Source organism: Phallusia mammillata, chromosome 7, assembly GCF_965637545.1.
Source record: "Phallusia mammillata chromosome 7, kaPhaMamm4.hap1.1, whole genome shotgun sequence".
NCBI lineage: Eukaryota > Metazoa > Chordata > Ascidiacea > Phlebobranchia > Ascidiidae > Phallusia > Phallusia mammillata.
The window spans coordinates 16,743,118-16,762,257 of record NC_137258.1 but is presented as its reverse complement, the minus strand read 5'-3'; the positions used below and the strand labels follow the sequence as shown (position 1 = coordinate 16,762,257).

The 19,140-nt window shown below is 36.3% G+C and overlaps 1 protein-coding gene and 1 pseudogene across 2 annotated transcripts; both read right to left on the bottom strand.

Moving 5' to 3' along the window:
• Positions 1 to 1,771: 1,771 nt before the first annotated feature.
• On the bottom strand, positions 1,772 to 10,221 carry LOC145239047 (uncharacterized; annotated as a pseudogene). The gene is made up of 12 exons (XR_013862221.1): positions 9,663 to 10,221; positions 9,416 to 9,554; positions 9,137 to 9,246; positions 8,687 to 8,855; positions 7,559 to 7,769; positions 7,299 to 7,395; positions 4,083 to 4,394; positions 3,870 to 4,007; positions 3,562 to 3,671; positions 3,270 to 3,437; positions 2,791 to 3,001; positions 1,772 to 2,324 (listed from the first exon to the last, which is right to left on the bottom strand). The product of XR_013862221.1 is annotated as an uncharacterized LOC145239047 (transcript).
• Positions 10,222 to 15,683: 5,462 nt separating this feature from the next.
• Positions 15,684 to 18,543, bottom strand: LOC145238824 (retinol dehydrogenase 12-like). Its single transcript, XM_080102099.1, has 6 exons — positions 18,184 to 18,543; positions 17,288 to 17,426; positions 17,065 to 17,174; positions 16,624 to 16,792; positions 16,226 to 16,454; positions 15,684 to 15,894 (listed from the first exon to the last, which is right to left on the bottom strand). Exons 1-6 carry the CDS (start codon positions 18,538 to 18,540, stop codon positions 15,795 to 15,797), a joined length of 1,104 nt encoding a protein of 367 aa, XP_079958225.1. The 5' UTR covers positions 18,541 to 18,543; the 3' UTR covers positions 15,684 to 15,794.
• Between the last annotated feature and the right edge of the window lie 597 nt (positions 18,544 to 19,140).

Below are 19,140 nucleotides of genomic sequence, written 5' to 3'. Positions count from 1 at the left end.
AAAGTTCATTTCTCATTGTTTGTAAACAATGAGCCTACAATACACTATTCACGGACTTGGGAAGTAATTTAATTAAATACACAGCAACTACCAGAGCAGTAGAGCACTGTAACCTGCACTGAAAACAGCGACGTCTGCATAATGTAAGTTATTACACATACACTCTTTATCAGAGCTCTTCAACCGGGGTTCTGCGGAACTCTAGGGTTCCGTACAACCCTTTTAACTGTTCCGTGAACTTTAAGGGTTGCACGGTAATCGCAGTGGTTTGGTGTAGCAGTTAAAACACGAATGATTCATAATATCATTGTTTCGAACATCAATACTCGCCTGTACAGTTTAGTTAACATTTGTGACACCATTGATCAATTGTGACGTAATAAACAGAACCTTGTTACACTCTAGCTCAGGGGTGTCCAACTCGAACACACCACTGTGCCAATTTTGGTTTCAAAATATACTCGCGTGCCAACCTTTGGTACTTTTTCCAAACCATGTCTTAAACGTCTTAACGGGACGGGCTCAATCCGAATATTTGGCCAATATGTCAAGTGCGAGTAAACTTGTCTATTATACTCCAGAAACCTACTATTCTGTTTATGCGACACAAGATACAAATAGTTTGCAAGGGGCACTGGAGTACTTTGTGTAACGTCAAAAACTTATCTTTGTTCAAGTTACGTCGGTTTTAAAATGTATTTCCAACTAAACACAAATGCGTTTGTAGTCACGTAATTAATTCAACAGTCATCGGTTGAAACGCAACAATTACAATTATTTCGAAATTAACGGGCATTTTATTGCAACATAAATGGCAAGTTCACTAACGTTTTAGTATTATGTGACGCAATAACTTACTGAAATAAAAATAATTATTTTTTGTTAATAAAGTCCATGGACCAACATTAAACAATGCAAGGGGCTTATGGCCGCTTATAGATGTTGTTATGTAGGTTTGCGTTAACGATTCCTATGCCGTGTTTAATGTCCGTTTGCAAAGCACTGCAACGGCACAAACTTGATTCAAGATGACCTAAGATTAGGCGTCAACAATACACGGTCAGCTATATTTGAAACGTGAATTGGTTTTACTTTTATTTCCTGCGTAACAAGCTCTTTAAAACTAAGTCGTTAAAATTACTGATTCGGCAAAGCGTCCTTTCGGCATGTGCATGCGTTATTAGACGCACAGCAAACATCCCAACCATACAAAGAAATGTGTCAAGTGACTATTTACAACATAATGTGACAGAAACTAAAGGCTAAAACACAGAAAAGGTATTGGTATATAGTCGCATACCGCCGAAGTATCGCACGGGTACATATATACTGCACATGGCATAGGTATCGCCGCTATTGATCAAAAGTCGCACCCCTGGCATTTTTTAAAACTCTACACTTATGGCAAGGAGGCTTTAAATTTTGTCAAAAAACGAACAATTCACCATCTGAATGTGCAAAAGCTCGCGTGTCATTTTCAAATGCTCTGCGTGCCACGTGTTGGACACCCATGCTCTAGCTAAATTGCAAGAGAAATGTAGAAACGACCGATCCAAATAACATGGCAATGCGTTTCAGTGAACCGTTTAATTCAAGTCAACCTTTGTGATGTGCTTTGGATTTGGTAAGTAAAAAAGCAACTTTTTTTCTTTGATGTAGCCTACTTGTATTACATACATTAAAATTATTTTATGGGGGTTCCGCAAAGTTTGACAAAATACCTCAAGGCTTCCGTGCCACTACAAAGGTTGAAGAGCACTGCTCTATATGCTTCTAATTGAGGTCAGTTTATTTCGCTTGGTGAAAGAACACATAACGACACAATTGCACTGAACGATCACCAAGCCGCAAATAGCTGGGCAACGTTAAGATGTTATTGGGCGCAAGAAAGTGAAGGGCACGATTGGTGAATCATGATTAAACGCGCTGCAACTACACCGTATAAAAATTAAATTATAAGTACATAACACACAAAATTATGCAACACACCAGGAATTACAACATATCCAATGATACAAACAAATTAACAACAGCTATTAGTACAATAACAATGCGATGATTAAGTGCACTAATTTCTTCTGTTTTAATCACTGTAGCATATTTGCAAATACAATATGCTGCATATATAAATTATCTTTGTGGCAGTAATAAAAAAGAAAGTACTGATTAACGTTGTGCAAGTTGCTTCTTGGGACTTTCTTGGGACAAAAACGACTAATTATTGTTGCTCATTAAGTTTGGTCATATCCACACTGATATTCCACAATCTTTCTGCATCAGCATCACTCTTTGCAGCGTTGGATTCATTTGCCACTTTACAATCACTACATAAAGAGTTTGTCACAAATACAGTCATTCATGTATATTTCTTAGAGATGGCGAGTTAAACAACACATCCTTAAAAAAAGTGTAAACAAGTGGTTCTGAACAAGGGTCCGTGTAAAAGTCTTCATTCACTCTTTTCATTATGTAATTTATAAAACATTATTTTCATAGAAGAACCAAAATGTTAAGATTTGTAACAGCCCATTTAAAAAAATTTCTACCTGAACAAGCATTGTGTAGTTAACTGTTTTACATAATATTTTATGTCATTGACTCAAAAAAATATTCTGGTTTCACTAACATGGTATTTTTTCCCTTTAGTGGTCATGACAGCTTTATGTAAACTTTTCTTTATGTTTTATAAATTTATCCCCATTAGTTTTACTGTACCATGTTATAGCATGTAAAAGTAAAGAAACGAAGGCAGCCAACGCAATTTCCATTAAATACTGATCAGAGGCTTACCTAAAATATTTTCCAGAGACATCTGCAAGTTCTGGTGCAATGGCACAATAAATAGAAGTCTGTGCACCATGTTCTGGATCTTTCCAAAATGGAAACCAACGACTAAGTTTAATAAAGGTTTTCATGAAGAAGTTTCCTGGTTCATCAATGTACCTTTGTAAGTTTGTGTTCACAAAACCTGGATGGACACTATTGACAGTAACTCCTGTGCCTAAAACACATAGGGAATACATAAACACAAACATGAATCTGCATACAGCAGCCACCATTAAAGCCAATATTTTTACAAGTTTTCAAATCTTTTTGTTTCAAAACAACTTTCAGTTTTCTTAACCCAAATGAAGTCATAAACATTAAACAACTTTATCAGTAAGTATAAATACAAACAAGACAGACATTTAGAAAAGCAATTGAGTCTTTAACTTAAGAGACCACTAGTGAAGAAAATAATTAATAAACTAACAAACATTGAAACGCACCTTGCAACTGTTTTGACAAATGTCTACTGAAAAGGACATTTGCAAGTTTGCTCTGGTTGTAGGCTGCACTTGCATCAAAGTGTTTGGTAGCATTTAGATCATCAAAATTCATTGTACCATATGCTTGTCAATTGATGAGAGAACCACAATACGACTGGGTGCACTTTTCTGCAAAATCACACACAATTCAAAGCATTTTTCCAAATTAAATTTTGCAAAACATAAGACAAAAAGAGAATCAACAAAAAGTTGGTTGATGGGAAATTATGCAAACTTAGTTTTCTCAACAAACCTTTAATAAGTCCAAAAGCAAATTTGTGAGTAAGAAAGGTCCCAAATGATTGACACCAAAATGTGTTTCAAATCCATCTCCAGTTTTGCTTTCAGGAATCCACATTACTCCTTTATATGCAAGATATAGAATATTGCTAATTATTTCCATTTAGTTAACATTAGTATTCCCAGTTATTATTTATTACTATAATGCTTAATCTTGGAATAAGTAAAAACAATGAGCTCAAATATCTGACATCCTAAAAGTAAACATTTACAAAAAAATGTAGTTTGTAGCATCCTTAATTATACTGCTTTAATCCAAACCTGCATTGTTGATGAGGATGTCGAGCCTATTTTCAGTGTCATTGATATCCTTGGCAAATTTTCTTATTGATGCAAAGGAGGAGAGTTTTAGACTTTGACAACAATGTTTTCCTCAGAACATTTTGCTTTTTTAACAATCTGGCCAAATGCAAAGTACAAAAATTGCAATACAACTAGGCCCAGTGCACAAAGCTGACAGCCTTTAATTTATACCTTTAATTTAGCTTCTTGAGCTTTTTCAGCATTCCGACAAGCGATAATAACTTTTGCCTCACACTTTGCAAGATCAATAGCGGTCCAGTACCCAATGCCAGTGTTAGCATCAGTTATTATGGGCCCCCTTCCCTGAAGGGGACACATCTTGATTTCACTCAGTTTTTTTTGTTTTTTTTCTGTTTTTTTTCTTTTTTCTCCAGTGAAGTTTGTCCATGCACTTTTGGCATGAAATCTTTGGTGAATTTGGATGAAACTTTCACAGATGGTAGATATAGTTATGCAGATCTGTTTTGTTTGACTTGATAACCCCAATATTTACCCCGCTAGACCCCAAAGTGTAAAATGTTTATGTATGTTGCTGCGCACCACAAACGAAAGATTTCTGTGGTGGAATGGTATAATAAAGGCAGATGGTAGTTGTGTTTGTGCATTTCTTGGTGGGTAAACATTGTCTGAATGAGATAAAATTTTACATGACTGTTGATTGGGTCATTGTAACTTCATATTTCGTACTTTTGGGTGTTGAACCCCATCATTACCCCACAAACCCCTAAAATTGGTCAGTTTTTTAAACGGTGTCGTAATTAGATGAAATTTGGACAGCTTGTAGAAATTGTCATTTATAGGCGTCAATTGTTTTGTTTAACCCTGTAGCCCCAATATTTACCCCTTTAGCCCCCAAAAGGGTGAATTTTTTAAACATTGTCCGAATTGAATGACATTTAGATAGCTTGTAGAGTGTGCTATTTATAGGTGAAGAATGTTGTGTTTTACCCCCGTTGCCCCAACATTTACCCAACAAGCCCCCCAAAATGGTTCATTTTTTTAACAATGTCTGAATTACATGTTTCCACTAGCCCCCTACCATTGTGTGCAATTCGCCATTAATAGGAGCTGATTATTGCGTTTTAACCTATTTTTTCAATATTTAACACTTTTCTCTCAGATAGACAATAAAATAGAAAAACCTTCAAAAATGTATTAATGGAAAAAGTTTAAATAGTTTGTACTCCTTATAGCATATTTATTAATGTACAGTACCGATCACTGTGTTTGACTTAACAATACCAAACTTTCTCATTGTTATCTCTTGAAATGCATTATTTACAACTTTGTATGTGTGGGGGACCCATGAGTTTCTGCTTGCAAAAACAACTAAGGTTATAAAAGACAGTGGATGGTATGGGACCCAATATAAAATAAGTGTAGGAAATATATTAATGTTTCAAAATAGGTTATAGTGTATATGCAAGGGAAATATGTGCTAAGCCACCCTTCTAGTTATTGCTGTTTTTCCTGGCAACCTCACATCAGAACGGACCCAGTTACCTTGCGCACTCTTCGTTTTAGAAACATCACCCATAGTGTTATTGTTTATAAACAACAATTGCTTTAAGTCATTGAAACAAGAGTGTCACAAATGTATTAGACCGGATAGTCTGCGACCCACTTTCCGCGTGACGTTATCTCGTAACCGCTGGAAGCTCAATGTATGTGTGAAATCTTTTGTCCAACTTTTATTGTCTTATCTGTAATGTGCTAGTTATCTCATGCCGCCCGTTAGTCGCTGTAGCCGTTATTGTTAAAGCTGCAGAAAAAGGCCCATGTAGAGTTTACACCTTTACCCATCCATTGTTATCGAAACGGTACAAGCAGCCCTCCGTTTGTCAGAACGCTTCACTGTTATTATTCGCGCTGGTAAAAAGGGTTAAGGCATGCGATGTACAGTGGCGTATCTAGGATCGGTTTTAAGGGGGGGGGGGCAACAGCATAAAATATATTGCGCCACCTTGCGGTGACAAGTGCGCCACCTTGCGGCGACAAGTGCGCGCCACCTTGCGGTAGACTGTGTAGACCTCTCTGTTAGCACCTGTTGTGCCTATTAAACTCGCAATATCAACTAAATGCTGGTTAGCCTAAGGCCCTGTGAAGCCCTTACTCTTGCTGTAAGTAACGAACGTTATAGTCACGATTCGATCGTGTTCATGTAACACTTTTTAACACTCGGCACAGTCGTTTCTAACAGTGGTTGCCTCTTAATCATATTGTGAATTATCTTCACTTGTATGAGTGTGACGTAACAAAGTTATTATAAAATCCATTGTAACGTCATACGCGCAGTTGGACGCCAAGTGGCCTGGATTGGCATTCATTGTTTATTGAGATGTGTGACGAGCATCATTGCGTTACGCACATTAAACAAAATAGCGCACATTGCTATTCACAGTTTTGTCTGAAATTACAAGATTTAATACTAAAACAGCCGGTCAAAATTTCTTGAGGGGGGGGGGGGCAATGGCAATAAAGGTGTAGGAAAAGTGTTTATTGCTGATCAGAGTACACGAGCGTTAGTTGTTAAAGAACTTCCTATAGCCAGTCCCATCTTTTGCGTACCCGTGAAAACGGAACGTGACAAAGAGCTTAACACGCAAACGCTATTAATAAACCAGTAAAATGCAGTATGGAAGGCTAACACGTGTTAAACATTAACAACTATCATTGCACTCGATTGCTACATTGATTATAGCGCGCGACACGCCCACTCGCCATATTGTCATTTGTTTCCGTTCACCGATCACGTTTTTGTTAAAAGTCACTCGTCATGATGATAATGCATTTATCCCATGAGTCAAACCACTTAGAGAAAATCTGAAGGAAGGCATTTTAACATCAGCTGCCAGCCCACCGCATGCGATTAGGACTAGGACCCAAGTAAAATGCGTCATTGCTTAACGCACGACGAATAAAAATCATATTTTAATCACAAAAGAAAACTCCTAACTTTAACAATCTGTAGCCTAATAGTTTAACCTCACTACGACACCCCATCAACATCAGTATATTATTGTAAGTCGATTACTTGTTCATTGATAACAGTAAAGTTTTATACATGATCATCACCAATTAACCTAGAATCCTGCGTCAAACAGTCATGTTGCATTTTAAATCTTGCAAAAAGAATTTATCAATATTGAAATTTATGGTAAATGAAAAAGCCTGCAATTGTACTGGTGTATATACAATGCACATTACTGCCTACGGTTTTTTGAGGTATACTACATACTACATTTGAGGTATACTACATTTGAGGTATACTATGTAAAAAATGCACATGCTTATAAAAGGCAAAAACCATTTTGTTCGAAAGGTGCATGTAAGTCGGCAAATTTCAGAGTGATGATCCTTTAAATGTTTTTGCAAACATATATTTTATTCCTTGAGTTTAGTGAGTTTCATACTGATATCCCACAACTTTTTAGCAATGACCTCATCCTTAGCAATGTTCGATAGACTTTCCACTTGACAATCTCTGCTTACAAAACGAGTGTTTTGTGCTTTAGTAAATTTTCATGAATAAAGTTTATGCTTTTACTAGAAAATATGTTTTAAGAAATCATAACCAGAAAACATAAAGTCAATTTCAGTCACCAAACAGACACAAACACTTTCCTGTTCTAAAGCACATCACATACTTGAAATATCTTCCAGATATGTTCTCCAACTCTGGTGCAACGGCACAGTAAACTGAACATTGTGCTCCATGCTGCGCAGTTTTCCATGTTACAAGCCATTGATGGACCTTAACGAAGGTTTTTGTGATAAAACTTCCAGGCTCATTAATATATCTTTGCATGTCTGTCTTCACAAAGCCAGGGTCGACATTGTTAACAGTTACCCCAGAACCTGTTAAATATACAGTACGTTAATAGAATTGATCATCAGTAGATCTCTTTAGTGTTTGATTGAAACAAATTTTATACTGACAAAACTAAACGTGAAGACCTGTATTGAATTTATTGTTAGCAAAACCAAAAAATGAACAAACAATTGATAGTTTTGCCACAACCTTAATGAGTTATATCAGTGTTTCCCAAATTATAGGTCACCTAAAAATTTTTGGGGTTCCCTGTTTTTGTAGAAAGAGTCTGTTTGGTATTGTTTTTTTATTTCCGTAAGGCTTCAAGCTGTTGCCTATTACTAATTACATGACAACTTTCATTTACAAAATAGTGGTTGATTTTTGTTTGTGACATCATACATTGTTTGTTGTCTAATCGTTGAGTGTTGTCTGGCTGATAATGCACCAAACCCGCTAGAAAGTTTGGGATAAAAGGGAATGTTTGGTAAAAAAATCAAATAAAATATGTTGGTCTTTTTGACTTAAAATTTCCAAACTGGCATAGCAATTTACAATAAACCAGACAAAAATACAACTGAAATAGTAATAATGCACATCCATAGATAGCGAGAAACTAAAAAAGAATTTTTTAGAAGAACCTGGGTCAGGTCAAAGACAATTTCTCGGTTTTGTCAAAGTTTTGTTGGGCGAAAAAATTAAACCAAAAATAATTATATTTAAATATTAGATGTCAAACCTTATGGGGCCCATACAACTTACTCCCAACAAACAGAAAAGCCATTAGATGACTACACTAGGCAATGCAGCCTGTATCTTGTCACTAGCTGCAGTGATAAGACATATAGGTCAGAATGGTGTGAGCTATCTGCAGCTTACTAATACAACTTATATGCATTAATTCGTAATGTTTAACAAGTATACCAAAATATAAAAAAACAAGTACAAACAAGATGGTACAAACCTTCCAACTCCTTAGCTAAAGAGTTGTTATAAAAAACAATTGCCAGTTTGCTCTGGTTATAAGCAGTACTTGCATCATAGCCTCTTGTAGCATTTAAATCATTGAATTTGATAGAACCATACTTGTATGCATTAGAGGCAAGCAAAAGGATTCGGCTGGGTGCACTTTTCTAAAAACAACTATATATTAATATTTAGTGATTATGCATTGTTAAGTGACTTAGTGGCAATTACTTGACCTTTCATTGACCTTTCACACAATTATTCTTTTTTGTGTGTCTTTTCTCATTTGAAAGCGTGACAAATAAATGATTGATTGTTAAGCATTGAGGCTAAAGCTATGGCATATAAAAGGAAATTAACATTGCTGTTTAAGCAGTAAACTAATTTGGTGTTAATAAATTTACTGAATACAAGAACAATGTTATATTTAAACTAAATTAATTTGAACCCTTAATAAGTCTAGTAGTAAATGTGTGAGAAGGAAGGGGCCCAGGTAGTTCACTCCAAAATGTGTTTCAAATTCATCTTCCGTTTTGCTTTCAGGACAAACCCAAACTCCTACAAAGCAAAATCAAACCTGTATATATTATGTTGAAATTGAGCAGTGGTTGGTTAGCAGAATTGGCAACCCGACCAAAAAACATTTGCTATTATGAAATTCCCAGACACAGAAAAGCCTTACATACATCTGTCAAACTAAGAATCAGGCAACAAGCAAAAAGCTAACCTGCATTATTGATGAGTACATCCAATCTCTCTTCGTTTGTATTTATATCTTCAGCAAATTTTCTAATTGAAGCAAATGAGGCTAGATCAAGAACTTTTGCAATAACATTTTCTTCAGAGCATTTGGCCTCATTAATTATCTAAATATAGTTTGTTTTGTAACAAGCGGTGCATACAATTAACATAATCTTTAAAAATTAATTTATTCCTAAAACATTGTCACTTGGAAAAAGTAAATAAATATTTACCTTAATCTTGGCATCTTGGGCCTTTTCATCACTCCTACAAGCAATTATTACTTTTGCTTCACGTCTTGCAAGGTCAACTGCAGTCCAAAATCCCATTCCAGTATTTGCTCCAGTTATTATCACCATTTTTCCTGGGACTTTTATGTCAGAACAAACCCAGCCATTTTCGGAACTGACTGGCGTTTTCAAGTCTGGCATTTTACATTTATGGTGCTTTGAACGACGAAAAATAGTTTCACAGCTTTAAAATAATCTCACATAAAAACAACCACCAAGCAAAACAAATCCCTATGCGGACATAATTTTCAATGGCGCCAGAATCAATGTCACGTGTTATGATCAGGGTTGCCAGGTACTGTCAGCTGGATTCGGACAGTATTTGTCTGAAAATCGGACATTTTAGGACAAAAAAAACGAGAGCGTATAATTGCTAACAAGTATCAATATCGAGGTGCCAACTGCCATTTTTTGTGCGTTTACGTTCCCTAAACTCATAAGCGCCGAGTTTTACACAAATGCAAAGCGGCGGACGTAAAATATGACGTCACTTATGCGCGCAACCACAAGAACGGAAATCCAAACTTAAAGCCCAACAAACTTCCCATGTTCGAAAACAACGATATGTTTGATAATATCTAGTTGACAATTGCAACACGTTGCAATTGGGTTTATCATTGGTTTCGCAGCGTTTGAAAGTGTTTCGTCAACTTGTTGCTTCATATCACCTTAGATACCCATTTATCACAATACAATTGCCAAACATTCACTGGCAGACAATTATGTGTTTAATGTCAAAAACAAGGTACTAACCAAAACAAGTTGCACTTTTAAACCACGTTTTGTCGTAAAAAAAGGTTTGCAACCTTCAAAAAATAGGAAGGAGACAAAAAGTTATTCAATCAGCAAAATTCGGACATATTAGGACAAAAAACTAAATGTCCTAATGATTTTTAGGCGTCGGACACTGCATGTGAAATTAGGCCAATTTATCGTTTTTTGTCCGATTTTTAGGCCACCTGGCAACCCTGGTTATGATTGCGACCAAATGTTAAGGCCGGTTTACACCAAGCGTGAGAAGCGAGCAATGCGAAATTTCTTTCTCTGTTTAAGTAACGCGTGGGGAAGTCCCATTTCGCGCTTCTCTCGTTTGCGCGCTTCGCGTCTGGGTTGCTCCGTGAGCAACAGAAACGGCGCTTCGCGCGAGAATTTTGCCCAGAATATGTAGGAATGATCAGTCTTGGTCAGTGGTTCTTAACCTTTTTGGTGTGGTTTCCCACTAAAGTAAATCACCAAGTCCGAATTTCCCACTCTGTTATTTTTATAATCGTGTTTTGTGTCCAACAAAAAATGATTCTTTAATCGAAATAATTTTGTGAAGCGATTTGGTCGGCACCTTAAAGGTATACTGAAATCGTATTTAGTGATTTCGTAGGTAAGTAAAATTGTGTGGGATTTTGAAAAATCTCATGTGCTTGCAACAGTCATTTATCGCACCACAATCAACAGACCAAATGCATTTATTTGCAAACAATAACAAAGTCATTGATGCTTTTAGTAATGTCTGTGACGTAATAAACGATTTTTGGATTTTTATGCGCCTTGTAAAACTAGGTGAAGTTAATCTTACATGTTGTTGCGGAAAATATTGTATTAAATTAACTTTCAATGGTTGATTTCAACCCACGGGCCCGAGTTTGGTGACTTCTGACTCACATAATTTCCCTCTAAAAACATTAAATTTCCCACTAGTGGGAAATTTCCCACCGGTTAAGAACTAGAGATGTACCGAATATTCGGTTTGCCGAATTTATTCGGCCGAATCGGCCACTTTTGCAAAGATTCGGTTTCGGCCGAATAATTTGTTGCGATTCGGCCGAAACCGAATCTTTTACGAACACATATTTAAAGCGTTAAACGTGTCTTTTCTGCATAGTACCAACGAAAATCGCGCCAATCATTATCTTTTTTAACACATTATCGCTTTTACCACTGCAGACAACTAATCAGTAATTCATTGTCGGGTTGGCAATCATGCTTGAGGCAATGTTAAACCCCACAGAACTAAAATAGGGACGAAACACAACCAATCTGCACTAATTGCCTGGTAGATAAACTTATATTTTCATGTCAAACGCGTAGCGTACGACTTCGCGTGACGTCATAAATGATTCGGTTGATTCGGCCGAATTTATTCGGCAAAACCACCGAATATTCGGTTTCGGCCGAATCGAAATTTCGCCGATTCGGTACATCACTATTAAGAACCACTGGTCTTGGTCATTTATGTCGGTTACTTTGTTGTCATGTAGAGGTTTAGGCGCTGCAACTTTATTACACAATGTAAATTGATGCAAATTGTAAAAATATACCACTCATAAAAGTGCTGGACAGTCATAAATCTCGCTGTCATATCAAAAAGAACATGATCAATATACTATTTTCAAATGGTGATAGAATAGGTGAAGTGGTATCAGAATTAATATGTCTGAAACCAAGTTTTCCAATGTACAGACCCACCAGGTATAGATTAATTAGGAAATAACATAGTTTTTGGAAACTGAAACAGGTTAACTTTGTTGTATTTTATCCCCCCAAAATGGTACATGTTTAAGTTTTAGAGTGCAAACAATCGAGATAAAAAAGACAGATAAATACTTTGTAGAACAATTTCTTAAATTAGCTGCACAGAGTAGAGTAGTTTTGCATTACATAAACAACGACTTTGGTTTAGGAGCTATTTTACTATTATCAGTTGCAAAACCACATCTTTGGTGGTCATAGGCTTTGTATTGTGCACTATTGTTCGATTAACTCTTCACATGCAACAGCAAAACACAATTCCATGAAATTAATTGCAAGTCTTATCATATATTGGCTGTGCACCACTGCCGGATGAGCGGACGAAACAGCTTTGTTCGCAACGTTCGCGCCTGGTGTAAACCTCGATTTTCGCGTCATTCGCGTGAGGAAAAAAAGAACCGTTCGCGTGCAGATCTACACTCGAGACGGGTTCGCGAGCTAAATACTGTACCTGGAGCACAATCACATGTTGCACATCACGGGACAATGTTCACCGGGTGGCGTTTTTGCGCGACGCCCTTTTTTGACACCTAAACTGTAGGGACGGGCAGGGACTTGGCCGAATGGTCTGGCGCTTCTGACCCATACAGACATAAAACAACTGATCCGGATTCGTCTCCGGGAGTGTCCTGGGTTTAAACCCAGAAAATTTGTAGGAACGAGTCACTGCAGCGGTAAATTGTATAAATGTACAATGAACGAGCTCATCTCGGAATCTAACGATTAGATATATTTGACTCATTTTAACAGTGTTGGCAATAAGCTATCTTGACCAGTGTAGAAGCGGACCTCTGATTTTGCATACAGGGATACAGCCATTCTGGCAACGGCATTACATGTTGGCCATTATGTTGATTTGGGTTGCAGTTGCGAAATCGACGATAAATTCCTTACCAAACTTATGTGGACTGGATTTATTTCTTCACGTGATACCGTCGTCACCTGTTGTGTACTCGGGTTTACTTACCGCGCCATTTTCTTGTGAGCTTCCGCCACGTAACGCTTTATACAAAGGTGTAGCTGCTGCGCGTTCAGCAATAATCCACCTATCGTGCCCTCCATTTTTACGTTCCTGGTCGTTTCAACGTTTCGCAGCTGTTTCCTACTTGGTAATTGTTTTAGTGTGGGGGTGTGCAACATTTGTCGCGAGGGCCACATAATTTGTTTTATGTTCTCAATAGCCTACATTTAAAAACTCTTTCAAAGCAGCAATACAAGCCCGCGGGCTGCGTGTTGGACACCGCTGTTTTGTGGTGCAATTGTGATGGTATATCTTCATTCACCAGGGAAATAAACTCAACACTGTAGTTGTTGCGGCGGTAACGTCCTTAACACAAAGGTACAACAAACACTATGTGTCTTCTCGGGTTGGACTACAGGGTGGTTTTTATTCTTCAATGGGATGAATCTCATTGTAAGTCCACGTTGACTGAAAAATTCTTAAAATATTTTCTGTTGTGAGAAACATAATAAAATTTCTGTTGTTCAAGAACTAATAAAAAGAACTGTATGTTTTAACGAAGTGGTCTATTGCTGTGCACTAAAATCCCTGAACAAGGAAATTAGACAAGACTGATCTTGACAACACACACACATACATGTCAGTTATTTATAAGCCAAAAATGCAGTATAGTAGTTAGTGTTGTAAAGAGAGGTTAACATTAGCATAGGTTACATCACCTGAAAATATGGCATAGCGAGAAGTGCTTGCAAATATAAATTAAGAGAAAAGATTTTTTGGTAATTATGGGTCCCCTTCCCTGAAGGGGACACATATTGTTCTTGTCCGTATTTTTTTTTCTGTCTAACGCTGGCTTGTGAGACGCGTTTGGTCAAGAAAGAGTGCTCCAAATTTATTCAAATTTACAGAGATGTTAGTTAATAATCCAAATTTGATCCTCCTGAAGTTTGACCCCGATTGACCCAGCGGTTCACCCACAGGCCCCCAAAACGTAAAATTTTTGAAACGGCTGTACTGACTAAAGTACAGCATCTTGGAGTTTCATGCTTTGTTGTTTGGTGCAATGTAAAGTTTTTTAAAGAATTTTGTATCTTTTTTTCGGATTCACCCATTTTTTACCCTTTAAACCCCGAAATAATCGGTTTTAGTTTTAAGGCAGAAATACATGCCCTATGGTGCAGAAATATTTGAAAAAGTTAACAATTATTTAAGCAGGGTATTCGTTTAGTATTTAAAATTTTGCCAGTTACCTTTACAAATTACAACACATAATATGTGTACGCTATCAGTCAGATATAAGTCCCAAGGGAGGAATTCACTGGTTTACGATTAAGGCGGGAGTGCTCAGCTTGACGTCTGGACAAAGGTTTTACGACACAGTCGTTTGGGTGATTAGAAATCAGCTGTTTTTTTGTGCAGCAATGCTGTGTCGTTTTATTGAGTTATCACGCGCATTTTCAGTATTGTCGCAGGTTTTACAGCTAAGACGTAATTCGAACTCGATAAACGTACTTCGGTTTCGTTTATATCAGGCAAAACATCGTTGAACAACATAAATATGAAATTTAATAAACTAAACTTTTTCGAACGCCGCGATAAATGGTCTTTAAATTCTCGTTGTCAGCTTCGCCGTCTCATAACCACGGGTCACTAAAGGTCAACTTGTAGGCATTACAACACCGTTACGAATTTTTCGTCATAACGTATCTTCTTTATTTTTGACAAATCAATTCAAGAATCAGTACTTAAGTCATGTATAAATTAGTCTAAACGGTATTGTTGAACACTAACGACTGCATGCTATTAAAAACAGTGTCAAAAGGTCATTAAACGGTCGTTTTTGCGAAACAAAGTTAAGTGAAAAACAAGTTGTTATGTATACCTTTGTAGCAAACGGCTTTTTTTTTATATAGTGTCTAATACAAGTTAAGGCTTTCTAGGAAAATTTGTGTTTAAAAACTGAACTTGAACCACAATATCAAGGTCAAAGCAAGAGATTAAATTGAATGTATTTTCCCCGTTCTTTTTTCACCGATTTTTTTGTAATTATATGACAATAATGATGCTAAAAGAATACGGAAAAGAACTTTTAAAGTTAAGTTAATGCTTTGTGAAAAATTTGTCCTTAAGAATATAAAAATAACCGCCACATAGGTTTACCGTAAATCCGCATAAACACGCGTGTGGGGACCCATTCGTTTTTGCTTGCAAAAACAATCATGTATGTAGATAAAATTGTGTATAGTGTAGTAAATTGGTAAATATCGTATAGAATATATAAAATGGAAGTATATCAGAAAGCCACTTTTCTAGTTGCATTATACTATTGTAGCATTTTCTCAGTGTTCTAATTTCACTTTTAGTCCACAAATATGTCCACAACATGACATACAAACACACACACAAATTGGAAAAAAGCCAAATCTTTGGTATTTTTAACATCAACATCATTTCATAAACAAAATTGCATCACCCTGTAATAAAGTTCATTTACAAATTGTACAAAACAACTGGGAACTTACATAACTAAAACAAAAATGTAATAGTGCAAGATAGGGACAGAAGGCTGTTATTGTTACAAGCAGATACAATCATGCATTCAGTTTGGCCATTTCAATGCTGATGTTCCACAGTTTCTCTGCATCAGCATCATTCTTGGCGGCATTCGACTCATTTTCAACATGACAATCACTGCAGGTAGAACAGCAGTTATTTAAATTTAAGACACTTACAAATAATATATGTGTTAATATCAAACAGAAATTGTTATATTGTATAAGGCATTACACTTAACCCTTTCATTGTATCACAACTTATTAGCAACTCAATGACACCAACTTCTAAATAAAGTACTGGCCAAGTGACATCAAGCATTAGATTGGTAGTATAAATATCGACAAATTCTGAGTTTGGTGTTGTGAAAGTATAGATGGGGATGCAAACAGTTTTGCACAATTTTCGTGAGAATGTGCTGGCATAAATGTGCACAAATGTTTACATACTTAGTTAAAAAAAACATTACCTGAAATATCTTCCAGTCACATCAGCAAGTTCAGGTGCAATGGCACAATATATTGAAGTCTGTGCTCCATGTTCAGCAGTTTTCCATTTCATCAACCAACTTAATCCAGGTATGTTACTTAGGGTAACAAAAAAATTAAAAAGGTAACTTCCAGTGGGAGCTTTAATGTGTCTTTGCAATTCAGTTTTCACAGACCCAGGGTGAACACTGTTCACTGTAACCCTTGTACCTGTAAAAACCGACAAAATAATTCTACATAAATATAGCATTGTTATATAGTTACAAATATGGAAAGTACCATATTTAACAGCATCTCTTTTGCTACGTTTAATGTTTTTAATAAGTATTACAGTAAACAATACAAGAAAATTTGTAATTGATGTCCAAAGCATCCAAACCTGGTAGTTGTTTTGCCAGGTATCTGCTGAAGAGTATATTTGCTAGCTTGCTCTGTCCATATGCTGCCCAAGAATCATACTCCTTAGTGCTGTTTAGATCATCAAAGTTCATTTTACCATACTTGTGTGCAAGTGAAGAAAGGACTACTATGCGACTGGGTGCACTTTTCTACAAAAACAACAAGAGCAATACAATATTACAACAAAATATTTAAATCAGATACTTTATTATAATAAGGACATTTCTTATTTCTATTTAAAAAGGAACTGAAGATGCCAGTTAGGCAAAATATATATATTCAATGTAAATTCATTGACTGATTCTGGTACTTGGAAAATATTTTCCTATCTCAGATTTTGTTAGACATTTCTGTTTGTGACACAAAAATGAAAAAATCTGCAAAGTTATAAAAAATAAAACCATGTTACACCCAAACAAACCTTAATTAAGTCTGACAGCAAATTTGTAAGAAGAAAATGTCCAAGGTAATTAACACCAAACTGTGTTTCGAATCCATCTTCAGTCTTGCCTTCAGGGCAAAGCATTACTCCTAGTTTGTTTGTTTTTGCTTGTTGCAAGTATATTTACTCCTGACAACAACAGAAACATTAAATCAAACCACAATCCGTTAAAACAACATAACAATTCCATTTTGCTACAAACCTGCATTATTAATGAGTATGTCGAGCCTCTCTTCTGTGTTATTAATATCTTCAGCAAATTGTCTGATTGATGCAAAACTAGAGAGGTCAAGACTTTTAACAACAACCTTTTCATCAGGGCACTTTGCTTCTTTAACAATCTGAGCAAAAACACATTTTAACACTTAAAACAAAACATAGCTTTGTATCTAATCATAGCTAGACTTTGCAAAGGGTTTAAAAATTACTCTTAACAGCAATGGAACTGACACAACAATAAATTAAAAATATTATATTATGACACAAATGTTTGGTGATTATTGTTATCATTATCAGTTAAACAGCAAAACCATTGCAATACCTTAAGCCAGGGGTCATGAAACTTTTTTAGCAGCTAGCCGATAATTTTAATAATAACATGCAAGGGCCGCAAGGCTTGGAAGCCCTGATGCAGCCTTTCCCAAAACATAAAACTCTTGAGAAAGTTTTGCCGGGTAGACCAAGGGCTTATGTCCTTTCACAAACTTATTTGTACTGAGATGGTGCCACGGTTAAATTATAAGATTTTTAAGAATTTGTGAGTGTCTCGTCTACCAACTAATGTTCCTTTGTTTTGTCACAATTAACAAAGGCAATTGTTTGCGTACAATTACTATTCTTTGCTCTCATCTGTGATGTAACATAATACTTTTGGGTCATACCTACTCGTTTTAATCCTGTGAGACCAGGATAAAATATCACAAGAATACATTATGCAGGTTTACACAATCTTTAACTTTTACTTCACAAATATTCCACATGTTTGTTTAAACTAACTTACCTATGTGGGCCAGATAAAATGACACCAAGGGCAAGTTTCAGCTCACAGGCCTTAGTTTGGTGACCCTTGCCCTGTCTTAAACTGGATGTAACAAATACCTTATCTCTGGCTTCTTGAGCCTTTTCAGCATTCCGGCAGGCGATGATCACTTTTGCCTCACGTTTCACTAGATCAACAGCAGTCCAAAAACCAATGCCAGTATTTGCTCCAGTTATTATTACAGTTTTCCCTGGCAACTTTACATCACATTTCACCCAATTTCCATCAGCGCCGACAGGTTTTGGAAGTTTGCTCATAGTAGTTTTGTTGTATTTGCAAATGATAACAGCAGAAACAGGCTTTGCAATGTGGGTTTTTAATTTAAAAACAATGCTTCTATTTCCCCTTAAAATGGCAAACGTTGTTTTCCAAAGTTTACTAAATATGAAAAACGTACTGTTTTTAACTCTTGGCATTGGCTGTTTTGTAATTTCTTTGAGTTTATCTTTGCAAAACTTAGGTCTATACGCTTTCTATGAATAATTTATAAAAAAAGGACAAAAAATACCCCCAAACGTGTTTTATAAAACTGTCCAGCTCGATTACTGCAGGTTTAATGCTGTAAACCCACAACATTAAATTTATTGACAACCCGTCTTGCAGAAAAAGGACATGCTTTCATGAAAATGCAATTTTAAATTAAATTCTTTCAGTACAAAATTGAGATAAACGACGGTGAAAGTGACCACTGCGGCACTGCCCGGTGCACTAGGTCTGTTTCGTTTAAACCTCCAAAACTAACTTGTAATGATGCCACTGCAAAAATGATACTTTTTTCGTAATTAACACGGTAAATAAACTGAAAGTAAGGAAAAAAGGTTATTTAAACAAACAGGACTTTTCACGAATATCAAAAGTATTTGGTTTCGTTAATTTATCAGGTGTGAAAATACAGAGACTACGCACTAGCAGCAAACACTGAAATATAAACGAAACGTTCGCGTTTTTGACTTTGTTAGTTGGGCATCCAAACAGGGAAATTCCCTAAATCTATTTTTCGTTGTTTCCATAAAACG

Coding starts and splice junctions, on each gene's coding strand:
- LOC145238824 (XM_080102099.1), bottom strand. CDS start 18,540: ATGCCAAGAGTTAAAAACAGTACGTTTTTCATATTTAGTAAACTTTGG. Junction 17,175..17,287: donor CATACTCATTAATAATGCAG/GTTTGTAGCAAA, acceptor CAAACAAACTAG/GAGTAATGCTTTGCCCTGAA. Junction 16,455..16,623: donor CCTGGCAAAACAACTACCAG/GTTTGGATGCTT, acceptor CGGTTTTTACAG/GTACAAGGGTTACAGTGAAC.